The following is a 13,204-nucleotide window of genomic DNA, read 5'->3' on the forward strand; positions in this document are numbered from 1 at the left end:
ACGTTATTTGTAATATAGTTACTTTACATGTTATATGCGTCACATGCTATGGTTACAAAGTCTACCTAGGGTTATATGAGTGTATATATATGTGTATATATATGTGTGTGTGTGTGTGTGTGTGTGTGTGTGTGTGTGTGTGTGTGTGTGTGTGTGTGTGTATGTATGTATGTATGTATGTATGTATATATATATATATATATATATATATATATATATATATGTATGTATGTATATATATATATATATATATATATATATATATATATATATATATATATATATATATATATATATATATATATATATATATATATATATATATATATATAATATGTGTGTATATATATATATATATATATATATATATATATATATATATATATATATATATATATATATATATATATATATATATATATATATATATATATATATATATATATATAATATAACCTACCATGAATTATAGGGTGTGTTAAATATATAATATGCTGTATATCAGTAAAGTTTAGGGTCAGTAAGATTTTTTTTTTTAAAAATGAATAATTTTATTCAGCAAAGATGCATTAAATTGATCAAAAGTGACAGTAAGAACTTTATTACAGAACTTTTTTTTTTTCTTTTTTCAAATAAATGCTGTTCTTTTGAACTTACAATTCATCAAAGAATCCCGAAAAAAGTGTATCACTGTTTCCACAAAAATATTAACGCGCACAACAGTTTCCATCATTGTTAATAATGAGAAATGTTTCTCGAGCATCAAATCAGCACATTAGAATGATTTCTGAAGGATCATGTGACGCTGAAGACTGGAGTAGCTATCACAGGAATAAATTAAATGGTAACACTTTACAATAAAGTTCATTAGTTAAACATTAGTTAATTTATTAACTAACATGAACTAACCATGAGCAATACATTTGTTACTGTATTACTATTTACTAATCTTCGTTAACTTTAGTTAATGAAAATACAGTTGTTCATTGTTTGTTCATGTTAGTTCACAGTGCATTAACTAATGTTGACAAGATTTTAATAATGTATTAGTAAATGTTGAAATTAACAAAGATTAATAAATGCTTTAGTGCAGTTTATTATTAGTTCATGTTAACTAATGTGTAACCTTATTGTAAAGTGTTACCAATTAAATATATTAAAATACAAAACAGTATTTTTTTTTGATACTGTAAATTAATCAAATACATGCAGCCTTGCTGAGCATAAGATTTTTCAAAAACATTATTTTTGTTTTAGATTATCTATACATTATATCTATGTAATTACTTGTAATTATAAAATAATTCTAAATGATAACATCTGTAAATTGTTATAATTCATTATTATTAATATATATATATATATATTAACAGAAAATGTCGTTTGTGCTAGCATTTCCACCAGAGAGTGCTTTTGTTCTCTTCCTCTTGTTTCCTCTCTACGAGCGGGTTTAGTCCCTGTGTGGTTTTGTGGCATCAGTGAAGCTGTGACATCTGTCCTCTTCTCACTGTTTCTGCTCACCCTATGAAAGCAAGAGCTAATGAAATCTCTCCATTCTTTTGTTTAAGGTAAAGCTTTTTATGCGAGTGTTTTTTTTTTATAACAGTATAAATATGTAATTTTTTTTTATATCATAATATAAATATGTTGTCAGTCAGCTTTGTACAGATATCGCATTTGATAAATACAGCTCTTTTTTTTTCTTAAAATAGCGTGAAGTTGTGGGGATGCCTGTCACTGCCCCAAACTTGTTGGAATATTTCTTTCTTTTGATATTTAATGTAGGTGAGTGTATATTTTTATTTTATATTTTTATCTCTCTTGTATTCTGTGTACTGTATGTTTCCAGGCCATGTCTCTGATACACGCAGGTGCAACATTTTCTTGTTTTTTTATGTTTCTTTCAGAGACCGTGCTCTCTGTCTGTGATGTCAGAGTCCATACAATCGATCTGGGATGCCATCTCGAGTGGAACTGCTCTGATGCCAACCCTAAGACCACTTACACTGTCCAGACCAAGACACACAAGTAACTATGAATGACGTGGAAGATGTTGTTTATAGGAGAAATGAGAGTGAGAAGCAGAGAGCAGTGGAGCGCTGGGCTGAGAGGTGAAACTGTGTGTGGTTTAGCAGAAAACCACAGTCAAACACAATCCAGGCTTATTGCCCCAAAGCAGACAGGCTATTGTTATCGCCTCAGGCACGCTGTTGGTTTCCTCTGAATCAGAATTGAGAAAGAAAATGACTCACAAGCGTTCAAGCTCAATTTGCTCTTTACCTCTACCTCTTACCTCTTTTTTTCTTCTTATTTAAATCATGCCCAGTGTAAGTCACGTTTTTAAGAAAATGAAAGTCAGAAATATCAGTTTCACAGTTTTGCAGGAGATGAATGGCCAGATAATCACCATAAAGATTTTTTTTCATCAAGTGTTCTTGATACTGTGTGTTTGTGTTGCAGTAAATCATGGGAAAATGTTTCAGACTGCGTCGAGACTTCACGGCAAAGCTGCGATCTGACACGTGTCTTTTCAAACATATATGCGTACAACTTTATCAGACTGGGATCGGAGGAGCTTCCAGGGCTGAGTGAAACTCAGATCTGTGATCCTCTGAATGACTGTCAGTATTAAACCTCAAACCATGTTCTAGATGCTTGCTAAATAAAGGCCAAAAATGAGGAATAGCTTGAAAATGTGCATATAACAAGCATTGTTTACAAAAAAGAGTTTCGGGAATGCATTCACTGATAATAGATAACAATGTGTTGAAACTAGTGCTGTCAATCGATAATAATAATTTTTAAAAAAAAGTTATTAATCGTGATTCAAAACATTGGAGTTTTAAATATTTTTATATTGTAATAATTTCACAGTTACTACAAATTAATGTAGAAACAATTTAAAGGCAGTATATTTTAAATATTTGTTTAATGGGATCTTTTTATGAATGAAGGCCAGTATGACTTGTATTGATGTCTCTATGAAATTAAAAAAATTTTTAACTAAAACTAATTAAAGACATTCAACATTACAGTATAACTAAAAGCTGTCAATTTCAACATTTATCAGTCTTTAAAAAAAAAAAAAAATGTAACTTTAAAACTTTTAAACTTTAAACATTCTTCACATAGGTTAAACCCATTATAATAAATGTCATTTTTACCTTTCACTGTCCTACATGTCTAATAGGTAGGAAATATACAGAAATTAATTAAAGTTTTCAAACACTTTACAGTCTTCACTGCATAAATTAAAAAAAAAATAATATTAATTAATCCTTATTAAAGCTAAAATTTTCTTTGTTACCTTTGTTCTTTAATTAACATTAATGACAGACATCACAGCAACTGGTTTATTAGGCTGCTGTGACTTTTTTATTGAAAATAGAACATATATCAAAATAGCCTAGGTACAGCATAGCATAAAATTGGTAATGGAACCCAAAAATAATATCATAATATTTTGTTGTTAATTACTTTTTTTTTTTTTTTTTTCTTTTTTTTTTTTTACAATTTCAGAGAAGACATAAAACAATCAAATTCCACTAAAAATACCTTAAATATTAGGGATGTTTAAGCAATTTTGTTTTAGCCGAACATGACACGGATCTGACATGCATTAAAATTCATTTAAGATGGTATGTAACTAGGATACTCGACAAAACGGGCATTTTTGCATAATTCTGTGTGTTATTGTTTGTTCAAGCGTGAAAGAGAACTCAATTCTGGCGCCTTTCTGTGCACACGAGTCAGTGTTGCCAGATTGGAAATGTCCAAGTATCGTACCAGAAGCTCAAAATTATCGTATTTGGAAGAAAATGATCGTACACGAGTTTTAGTATAGATAAATGAACTAAACTAATGATTTTTACAGCGGAATGAAGCAATACTGAACTTACTTAAAGGCCCACTCAAGTGTCTTGGAATGCGCAGCATTATTCAATGTGTTGACTTAAAATGTGTTGACTTAAACTGAAACCGGAAGACAGGGCGATATATTGAACAGCCCCGCCCCTTTTTTTAAATAGCCAGTAGCGTTTTGTTTGTGTTACAGCTCGGCCAGAGCCGTTAGACTCAGTAAACCCTCTGTTTTTTGCCGACTCGCACATATGATCCGCTCTGCTCTCGTGTCTCTGGGCCGGAGCAGACCGTGCTGCTCGCGTTGCGGCGGTTCATGTGACACTCACGCGAACGGACATCATTTGCGTCAAAGGAAAGCATATTTACACTGTTTGAATCGTTCCCTATTCTCTATATAGTGCACTTTGTGCCATTTATCATGTATAAACTGGTACATGTGTGAGCAAATGACCGATTTCAGCCGAGGCTTCAGCGTCTGTTGATAGTGTAGGAGGAGGCGGGACTTCAGATTCTAGGGAGCGTTTGATTGGACCGAAGATTTGATGAGAAACTGAAGTGCGATGTGATGTCATGAAAATCCGTGATCCGTTTTAGCGGAAGTGAGAGACTAAGATCTCCTAAATGCAAATTGTTTTGGAACACACCAGCTTATTCATAACATTAAGGCTAACATATTACTTGGATGATTTAAAGGTGCTCTATGTAAGTTTTTGACTGTTCTAAAGCATAAAAATACCATAATATGTTTGCAGATATTTATTAAACATGCTGAGTTCACATATTCGTTTCACTGAAAATTTCAAAAAAAAAGTTATTTTACTTTGAAATTTGAGTTCCGTGTCGGAATTTCTGTTTTTGTTTAGGTCTGTGCTAGATCACACATTGCCAATTTACCCAATAGTATCTCGCCACCCCGGGTTGCCAGTCGGCGGAAAACATGGAAGCCAGCGAACAAACTGGGTCAGAGATCGCAGATTCTACCTGACCTAAAAAGCCTCAACATCCATCTAAAAATCTCTATGAACGAGAGCAACGCGATATTAATAAACCAACTAATTATCTTACAGTGTGTCTCCTGTTCACCTGTGAGCTCGCTCCTGTTGCGTGTCTTCAAACTGGCAACCCGCGAGAGCATCGAGTCTGAGGAGGAGGAGGAGGGGGCGGGGCGAACAATATTTTGAATTTAGACTGCAGTACCCATTTCAACCACTAGCTGTTATTCTTACATAAAGCACCTTTAAAAGCATTTGCGTGAATAAGAACGCCAGCCAAATTATGCAAGAAAAAAAAGGAAGATGCGTTAATTGCATTTAACATTTTTAACGCGATTAAACTGAAAAAATTAATCGCATGCATTAATCGCAAGACGCTAATTTTGTAGATTTTGACAGCACTAGTTGAAACATCTATTTGATGTCTATTTGTCCATAATTAATTCACATAATTAGTTAAAATATGAATAATAATAATAACTTTATTTATTATGATTATGATTATTATTCATCACATTATGTTGCAATTCCTCTAAAAGTGTAAGATTGTACCTTTAATACTTTCTCTTTTCTTTTTTTTTTTCTTTTTTGCCAGCGGCTGCCACATTCAGCCCCCCCAACATAATCATCTCCATGGACAATGAAAGTCTCTGGGTGACGGTAAATTTTCCTTGTGCTCCATCAGTTTACTGCGATTATGATGTGACTTGCAACTGCACCATAAATGGCTTTATAAGCCTCTCGGCCACAGTCACTCTATACAACAAACAGAACCTCGCAGAAAGACAGGTGCACAACTCTCATCTTTACATCGCTTTAACCCCATTTTATTATTTTGTTTAAATGGAGTGTTCAATTGATTTATTTTTCTTTCAGACACGCAATGCTACAGTGATGGAGGAAACCACACTCAAGGTGGAATTTGGTTTTCTTATACCAGGGCAAGTGTACTGTGCTGTGGCCAACTTCACAGCTGAAGGTGTACTGGACTCTTCTCCCATGAGCCTCCCGCAGTGTGTACACATACCAGCGAAGATTGGTGTGCATCATTATACACAAAGTATTTATATGTCTATAAAATATATATTACTATGTGGTGTAACGATGCAGTCAGTGCTGGGTAGATTACTTACAAATAGTAATCAGATACTGATTGAAAATTACATGACAAAAATGTAGTTAGTAACATAATCCATTTCATTACACATTTAAGGTAATGTAATCTGACTACTTTTAGATTACTTTTGACCTGACTTGTTTATCACATTAATTTGAATAGGATAATCTTGTACCATATTGATATAAAATACAAAGAGGAAGAAAATATATTCCATTCTTTATCAACATGAAGTACATTAAATATTACATTACGCCATTGTTTAATGAAAAGCAAATAATTAAATCATAAAAATGTATAAATAATTTAAAAATAAAAACAATCATAATAAAATACTTACTAAAAAAAGATTAAACATTTTTTTACCTGCTTGTCATGTGACCATTAACCAACATCAGAGAACTGTGAACTTAATTTTATTTATTATTATTATTATTATTATTGCCTTCATTTTATTATTGACCTAACTTATTAACTTAAAATCTCAGTGAGTGCTTCAAGTGAATACAGTCAAACCAAAAATTATTCAGACATTTTTTATATTTTTGGTTTTACTAGTGGGTGCAGGACACTATAGTTCATTTATGTAAGTGAGGATAGCAAAATAAAGTAAACTGTGACATATTATACCTACTTCTTCATACAGTGGACTACCAGTAAAATTGATAAAAAATTTGGAGCCAAAAATGATTCAGACACTTTGACTTGACCATGTTTTGTTTAAGTGTTATCTGACATAATTAAGATTATTTTGCATGACAAACAATATGCATGATGAACATCTTGTAAAGATCCATTTGAGGGTTATATTAGCTGTGTGAACTTTGTAAATGCACTGTATTATAGTCGAGAGCTCGGGGGGCAGGGAGCGCGCGATTTAAAGGGGCCGCAGCCTGAATCGGTGCATAGTTAATGATGCCCCAAAATAGGCAGTTAAAAAAATTAATTAAAAAAAAATCTATGGGGTATTTTGAGCTGAAACTTTACAGACACCTTAGACTTATATTACATCTTGTAAAAAAGGTCTAGGGCACCTTTAACTGTAGTGAATAAACTGTATTAATGAATGAAATGTTCAAGGTGTCTGAATAGATTTTGGTTTGACTGTATATTAGATCAAAGAGGTTCAGCTGCCAAAAAAGTTGGGGAATCCCTGCATTGCATGGAAATATGAAATGACATGAATTTGTAGTTTAATGTGTTTGAAAGACAAAAGGCTTCCAAAGACAGTAATACATATGGTTAAATGTGATAATTCATATAATTAATGTGTTTGTCAGGAACTCATTAAATATGCAGTGTTGCAATGTTGATAAAACTCTTCTTAAAAGTGAAATGATTTCTGTAAATCCAGTGGTTATATGCTGTGTGGGTCTCAGTTTTCAGTAATAGGCACTAGTGGCTGGTCTGTGTGTGCACTTCCACAAACCTGACCTTCTGCAGTAGACTTTTTTTAGACAGGAACATTTAAAAGACAGTAGTAGTAGGGAGAATCAATGAATTATAAACAATTTATTGCCATTGTAAGAATAACATGTAGTCCTATAATCAATAAAAAAAGTAGCTAATCTGATTACGAGTATTTAAAAAAGTATGTACTTAATTTTTGGAATCTGATTACATAATCCAGATTTATCTGCATATGTTTGTTCAATGTTTGTCGGCACTAATGTGTGTGTGTGTGTGTGTGTGTGTGTTCTTCAGAAATCCCCATCATCGTGATTATGTGTGCTGTTACCATTACTCTTGGCCTAGTGATATTTCTGCTCTGGAGAAACTGTGCAACTTCTGAACGCCCCTTGCCCAGATCTTTGGTACTGTATTTTATATTTGATCAATATTACATGAGCATGATTGCAAGTGTGTTAATGCTTTAAGTGAAAGGCACACTATGTAAATTTTGCAGAAGAACATTGTTTTGGTCGTGCTTTGGCTCTGCGTGACTGTGTGGATGAATATGACCCTTTACAATAGATAATGCTCTGTTAGTGAACTACATGTGGTAATTTAACCGTTCAATGAAATACCTAATTACTCACATGTTGAGTAAGAAAAATGGCATCTCCACATCGATTTTACAACTTTTCAAATCAGTTTTCGCCATCTCCGAAAAGCCAAGCCAGTGTTGATTCTCATTTCATTACGAGCTCCGTCGCTTTCTTTTTTGCCAGCAGACTCTCCATTTTAAAACGGGTTATTCCCTGGAGGTTCAAGATTTAGAGTGCTCCATGTCAACCTTTCTTGCTCATTGTGACAGCGAACCTATCCCACTCCCACACCAAATTCAAATTCACATTCACATTTATTTATAAAGCACTGAATAAAACAACAACGTTGACCATAGTGCTGTCCAAACAATAACACAATGGACAGAAGACAACTTTTAAAAAAGGACCACATCCGTATAATTATATAAGTAATATAAAAAGAAACCTTAAAGAGACAATCAAAATACATCTTAACTAGGATCAGAAGAGGCATTCTGTATATGATACTAGCAACCTCCGCAACACCACACACTCATCAAAGTAGCCGGAGAATCTTTTCTCAATTTACGGATATGACGAGTCACACACGGGCGAGTGACGTATCTACGCAATTACTAGTGAAAAACATCCCGACAAGTCTAAAATAGAAAAACATTGAGAAAAGGCTTAGCATAGTGAATCAGGGTAAGACAAAAACATGTTTTGGAAGAAGGATTGATGATGTATTGACTCATTATTTAAATTTTGTTGCTTTTGAACAAAAAATAAGTTACATAGTGTACCTTAGTTCACCCAAAAATGAAAATAATGTAATTTTTTACTCACTATCATGTCGTTCTACATCCCTAAGACTTTCGTTCATCTTTGGAACACAATTAAGATCTTTTTGATGAAATCCGATGGCTCAGTGAGGCCTCTATTGCCACCTCTCAAGATCCATAAAGGTACTAAAAACATATTTAAATCAGTTCATGTGAGTACAGTGGTTCTACCTTAATATTATAAAGCGACGAGAATACTTTTTGTACTTTTTATTTTAATCTTTTGCTTCGAATCAGTGGTTCAGAGGGCCAAAGTCACATGATTTCAGCAGTTTGATAGGCGATCTGAACCACTGATTCAACACAAAAGATTTGTAAAGCTCAGAAGCAGTGTTTTGAAATCGGCCATCACTAGATATTGTTGAAAAGTCGTTATTTTTTTGGCACACAAAAAGTATTCTCGTCGCTTTATAATATTAAGGTACAACTACTGAACTCACATGAACTGATTTAAATAGGTTTTTGTTTTTTTTGAAAACAAGCTTTGTTTGTTATAATTACAGCTAAAATACCGGAAATAACATAGAAGATGAAAATGTCATGTTTACAGTTCATTTGATATACTTTTGTATGATATACAGTAAAAGAATACTTCACTAGCTGTTTGTTCCAAAGCATTTAAAGGTGCCATAGAATTGAAAATTGAATTTATCTTGGCATAGTTGAATAACAAGAGTTCAGTACATGGAAATGACATACAGTGAGTCTCAAACACCGTTGTTTCCTCCTTCTTACGTAAATCTCATTTGTTTAAAAGACCTCCGAAGAACAGGTGAATCTCAACATAACACCGACTGTTACGTAACAGTTTGGATCATTAATATGCACGCCCCCAATTTTTGCATATACCAGCCCATGTTCAAGGCATTAAACAAGGGCAGCCAGTATTAATGTCTGGATGTGCACAGCTGAATCATCAGACTAGGTAAGCAAGCAAGAACAATAGCGAAAAATGGCAGATGGAGCAATAATAACTGACATGATCCATGATAACATGATATTTTTAGTGATATTTGTAAGTTGTCTTTCTAAATGTTTCGTTAGCATGTTGCAAATGTACTGTTAAATGTGGTTAAAGTTACCATCGTTTCTTACTGTATTTACGGAGACAAGAGCGCCGTCGCTATTTTTCATTTTTAAACACTTGCAGTCTGTATAATTCATAAACACAACTTCATTCTTTATAAATCTCTCCAACAGTGTAGCATTAGCCGTTAGCCATGGAGCACAGCCTCAAACTCATTCAGAATCAAATGTAAACATCCAAATAAATACAATACTCACATGATCCGAAGCATGCATGCAGCATGCATGACGAACATTTTGTAAAGATCCATTTGAGGGTTATATTAGCTGTGTGAACTTTATTTATGCACTGTTTTATAGTCGCAAGGTCGGGGGGCAGGGAGCGCAAGGATTTAAAGGGGCAGCAGCCTGAATCGGTGCATAGTTAATGATGCCCCAAAATAGGCAGTTAAAAAAATTAATTAAAATCTATGGGGTATTTTGAGCTGAAACTTCACAGACACATTCAGGGGACACCTTAGACTTATATTACATCTTGTGAAAAAATGTTGTAGGGCACCTTTAAATCATTCCAGATACCAATAAAACCAGTTAATCAAAGGAGCTCTCCAATACCTTCGGTTACACTTTATTTTAAGGTGTCTTTGTTACACTGTAATTATACATTTAAGTACTGAGTAATATTAAGTAACTTCATGTACTTACTATAGGGTTAGGATTAGGGTTTGGTTTGGATTAGGGTTAGTTGCATGTAATTATGCATAATTTATAGTTATTACTATAGTAACTACATGTAACATGCGTAACAATGACACTGTAAAATAAAATGTTACCATACCTTCTAATGCAGAATCATTGCATTGTATTAACTGTTTGTTTAATCTGTCACAATCCAGCATTCAGTGCATTTATGAACTAAGTGTAATATTTTTAATGGTCATCACAGGTGTTTTTACAATTAAAGTACAAACCATTATTGTGTTTTTCTAGGCTTTACTTCAAGATCTGGAACTTCAGAAAGACACATTCATTGACTCCTGTGAGGCTGCACCACACAACGAGAGCTCTGAGGGTGACCACATTTCTGTTGTATCCATCTGTGACATCACACTCACGGACAACCAGCATTCTTACTACAACTCCCAAATCATGGGCAATGGGTATTACACAAGCCCCATCCTGCATGATCCAGACTGCATTGAGGAATCTGTGGAGTCTTTAGAGTTCGGCATAGAAGTCCAAAACGACGAGTTCCATCTGTTTCCATCACATCCGGCTCTAGAAGCAAAGCTGGGATGCTATCAGAATCAGTGTGAGGAGAATCCCAACATTCCTCTGAGCTCGGTGCAAGTGAAATGCACTCAACAGGACGAGATGTCAACTGAAGACTCAGAGTGGTATGGAGATGTTGAAATGTTTAAAACTGAATATGAGACCAATGAAAACGGGCCCGAGCAAATTCAAGCTACTGATGTTTCTTCCCAAAAGGCTGAATACATTTAGTTTTTTTTAGTCAGACTCTGAGCTATGGATTTGCTTTGAGTCTGATTTTTAATACCTGCTCTTTTAGAGCTATTAGTCTAGAGAAGTGTCATCTTGAGCTTCAGCCCCTTCGCCCGCTATTGCCATTATTGTCATAGTTGCGATGAAACAGAAGTAGGAACAGATCTTTTCTTCTGTATTGTGATGTACATTTGACTGCAACGGATTGTTGAAAAGAAAAAGTGTAGGGCAGGGACTTGGATTCTGGGATGTGGATGTGGACATTGCACTCAAAATGGAGGCAGATGAACGTGAGCTTGCGGGGAAAGGTTTAAACAGACTAAATGATTGGAGAAGTCTGCCATACGTCACCAGAGAAGGGTGCCGTTTAAAAATGTTTGACTAGATTTTAAATGAATACAGTAAACATACATGGATGAATCATTCACAATAAGATCTATAACATGCATTTATATAGTTTGAATTGTAATTTCATGTCGACTTTAATAGTATCATATCCTCCATTTTAGTCTAGATGGCTTCTAAAGTTCAAATGGAGTTAAGCACGTACTCCCTTTACTGTAGGGTGAAATGTGTCACTTCTTGCACGTTTTTCATGGTCAAACATCGTTGACCTGAATCTAGCAGTCATTATTATTGCCAACACACAATCCAGTGACTCACTCAAATCAGCAGAGCGCTATAAATCCTTATTCTGTCCCTATAAGCAGCAGTTATTTTCGGGTAACTGTGAGTAAGGTATGATTTCTGTATGGCTCGATTCATTGTTTTTTTGCTCCATAGTTTTCACTTCTGACTCAGAGTTGCCCCATTTTGACTCTCATTTTCTGTGGACCATGTCTCACAGCTAACCACGCTAAGGTGCACAATTTCTGCTGATGTTGCTGGTTCTCTGGAACATTTATGGAAACGCTCCCAGAAACCGAGTGTGACTTCTGGTGCTGGAAAATGTAGCTTGTATGTTGCAATGTATAGAATTATGCATGTTTTTTATTTTTTCCTTTTTGGGAAAGTGTACAGGTCTGTGGAGTTGTCATGTAGAATTCTGTGAGGTCTTATCAGTTCAGATTAATTTTGGAACCGTTAACAGTGAAGAGAAATTAGTTAATAAATACTGTAAGTTAGAAAGAGGGAAATTTGTTGTTTAACTGGTCTTTTCTTAAAGCCATAATAATGTGTGGCTAATAAACCGCCTCCAAACTGATTTCTAAAAGCACAGATATTTGCTGCCATTTCACTCAACAGATGACTCGTTTTAAATGTCAAGTTTCTTGTTGACCAAATGTAGCAGAGTGGAAAAAAGTTCAGCTTTAATAAACCACAGCCCACAAGCCTGAAAAACATGCATACAGTATCCATCGTAGCCTAACAAAAATATGAAGAAATGCACAATAAACCTGTACTGCCTTTCTTACCTAATATAATTTTGCAGTAGTTTTGTTTGTTTGCATGTAGTATCTTTCTTCAACAGTGGTATTGTTCATTAATTAAATGAATTTTATGACTATAAGGTTCAGTCTTTTAAATGCAGAAACAAAAAGACTGGGGACTTGCATTAAAGTTGCTCAGTAGACTAATGCTGTGCTAGGTTTAATCAATAGAACCAATGTAGTACAAAAATTGTATATTGATGTTTGAAGTTTGTATAAGCACAATCTCTTTCTAAGGCATTGGCAAATTATTATACATAGGCTGTGCAATAAAGTTGTATGAGAAAACTCATAGGAAATGTGACTCACTAGCTGACTCACACACACATCTCCATCCATAGAAACCTTTGAAACACCATATGCATCAGAACCATTCATTGTCATAGAAGGATGCCTAAAAAAAATACCTAACCCAAACCAAGGGTTTCATATACATACTGAATGGACTTTTTTTTTACCGTTCTAT

General features: G+C 34.2%; 1 protein-coding gene across 1 annotated transcript; it reads left to right on the forward strand.

The window, feature by feature from the left end:
- Positions 1-1,476: 1,476 nt before the first annotated feature.
- Positions 1,477-13,204, forward strand: si:dkeyp-75h12.7. Its single transcript, XM_048183924.1, has 8 exons — positions 1,477-1,568; positions 1,713-1,785; positions 1,908-2,028; positions 2,461-2,621; positions 5,449-5,642; positions 5,730-5,892; positions 7,675-7,784; positions 10,796-13,204. The coding sequence occupies exons 2-8, from the start codon at positions 1,728-1,730 to the stop codon at positions 11,306-11,308; spliced, it is 1,320 nt and encodes a 439-aa protein (XP_048039881.1). The 5' UTR covers positions 1,477-1,568; positions 1,713-1,727; the 3' UTR covers positions 11,309-13,204.

Source organism: Megalobrama amblycephala, linkage group LG3 (assembly GCF_018812025.1).
Source record: "Megalobrama amblycephala isolate DHTTF-2021 linkage group LG3, ASM1881202v1, whole genome shotgun sequence".
In the NCBI taxonomy this organism is placed as follows: domain Eukaryota; kingdom Metazoa; phylum Chordata; class Actinopteri; order Cypriniformes; family Xenocyprididae; genus Megalobrama; species Megalobrama amblycephala.

What these genes read in the sequence shown, in the direction of transcription:
- si:dkeyp-75h12.7 (XM_048183924.1), top strand. Translation starts at nt 1,728, where the DNA reads ATGCCTGTCACTGCCCCAAACTTGTTGGAATATTTCTTTCTTTTGATA. An exon ending in GTCCAGACCAAGACACACAA is followed by an intron (nt 2,029 to 2,460) that starts GTAACTATGAAT and finishes TTTGTGTTGCAG; the next exon opens with TAAATCATGGGAAAATGTTT. An exon ending in CTGTGATCCTCTGAATGACT is followed by an intron (nt 2,622 to 5,448) that starts GTCAGTATTAAA and finishes CTTTTTTGCCAG; the next exon opens with CGGCTGCCACATTCAGCCCC.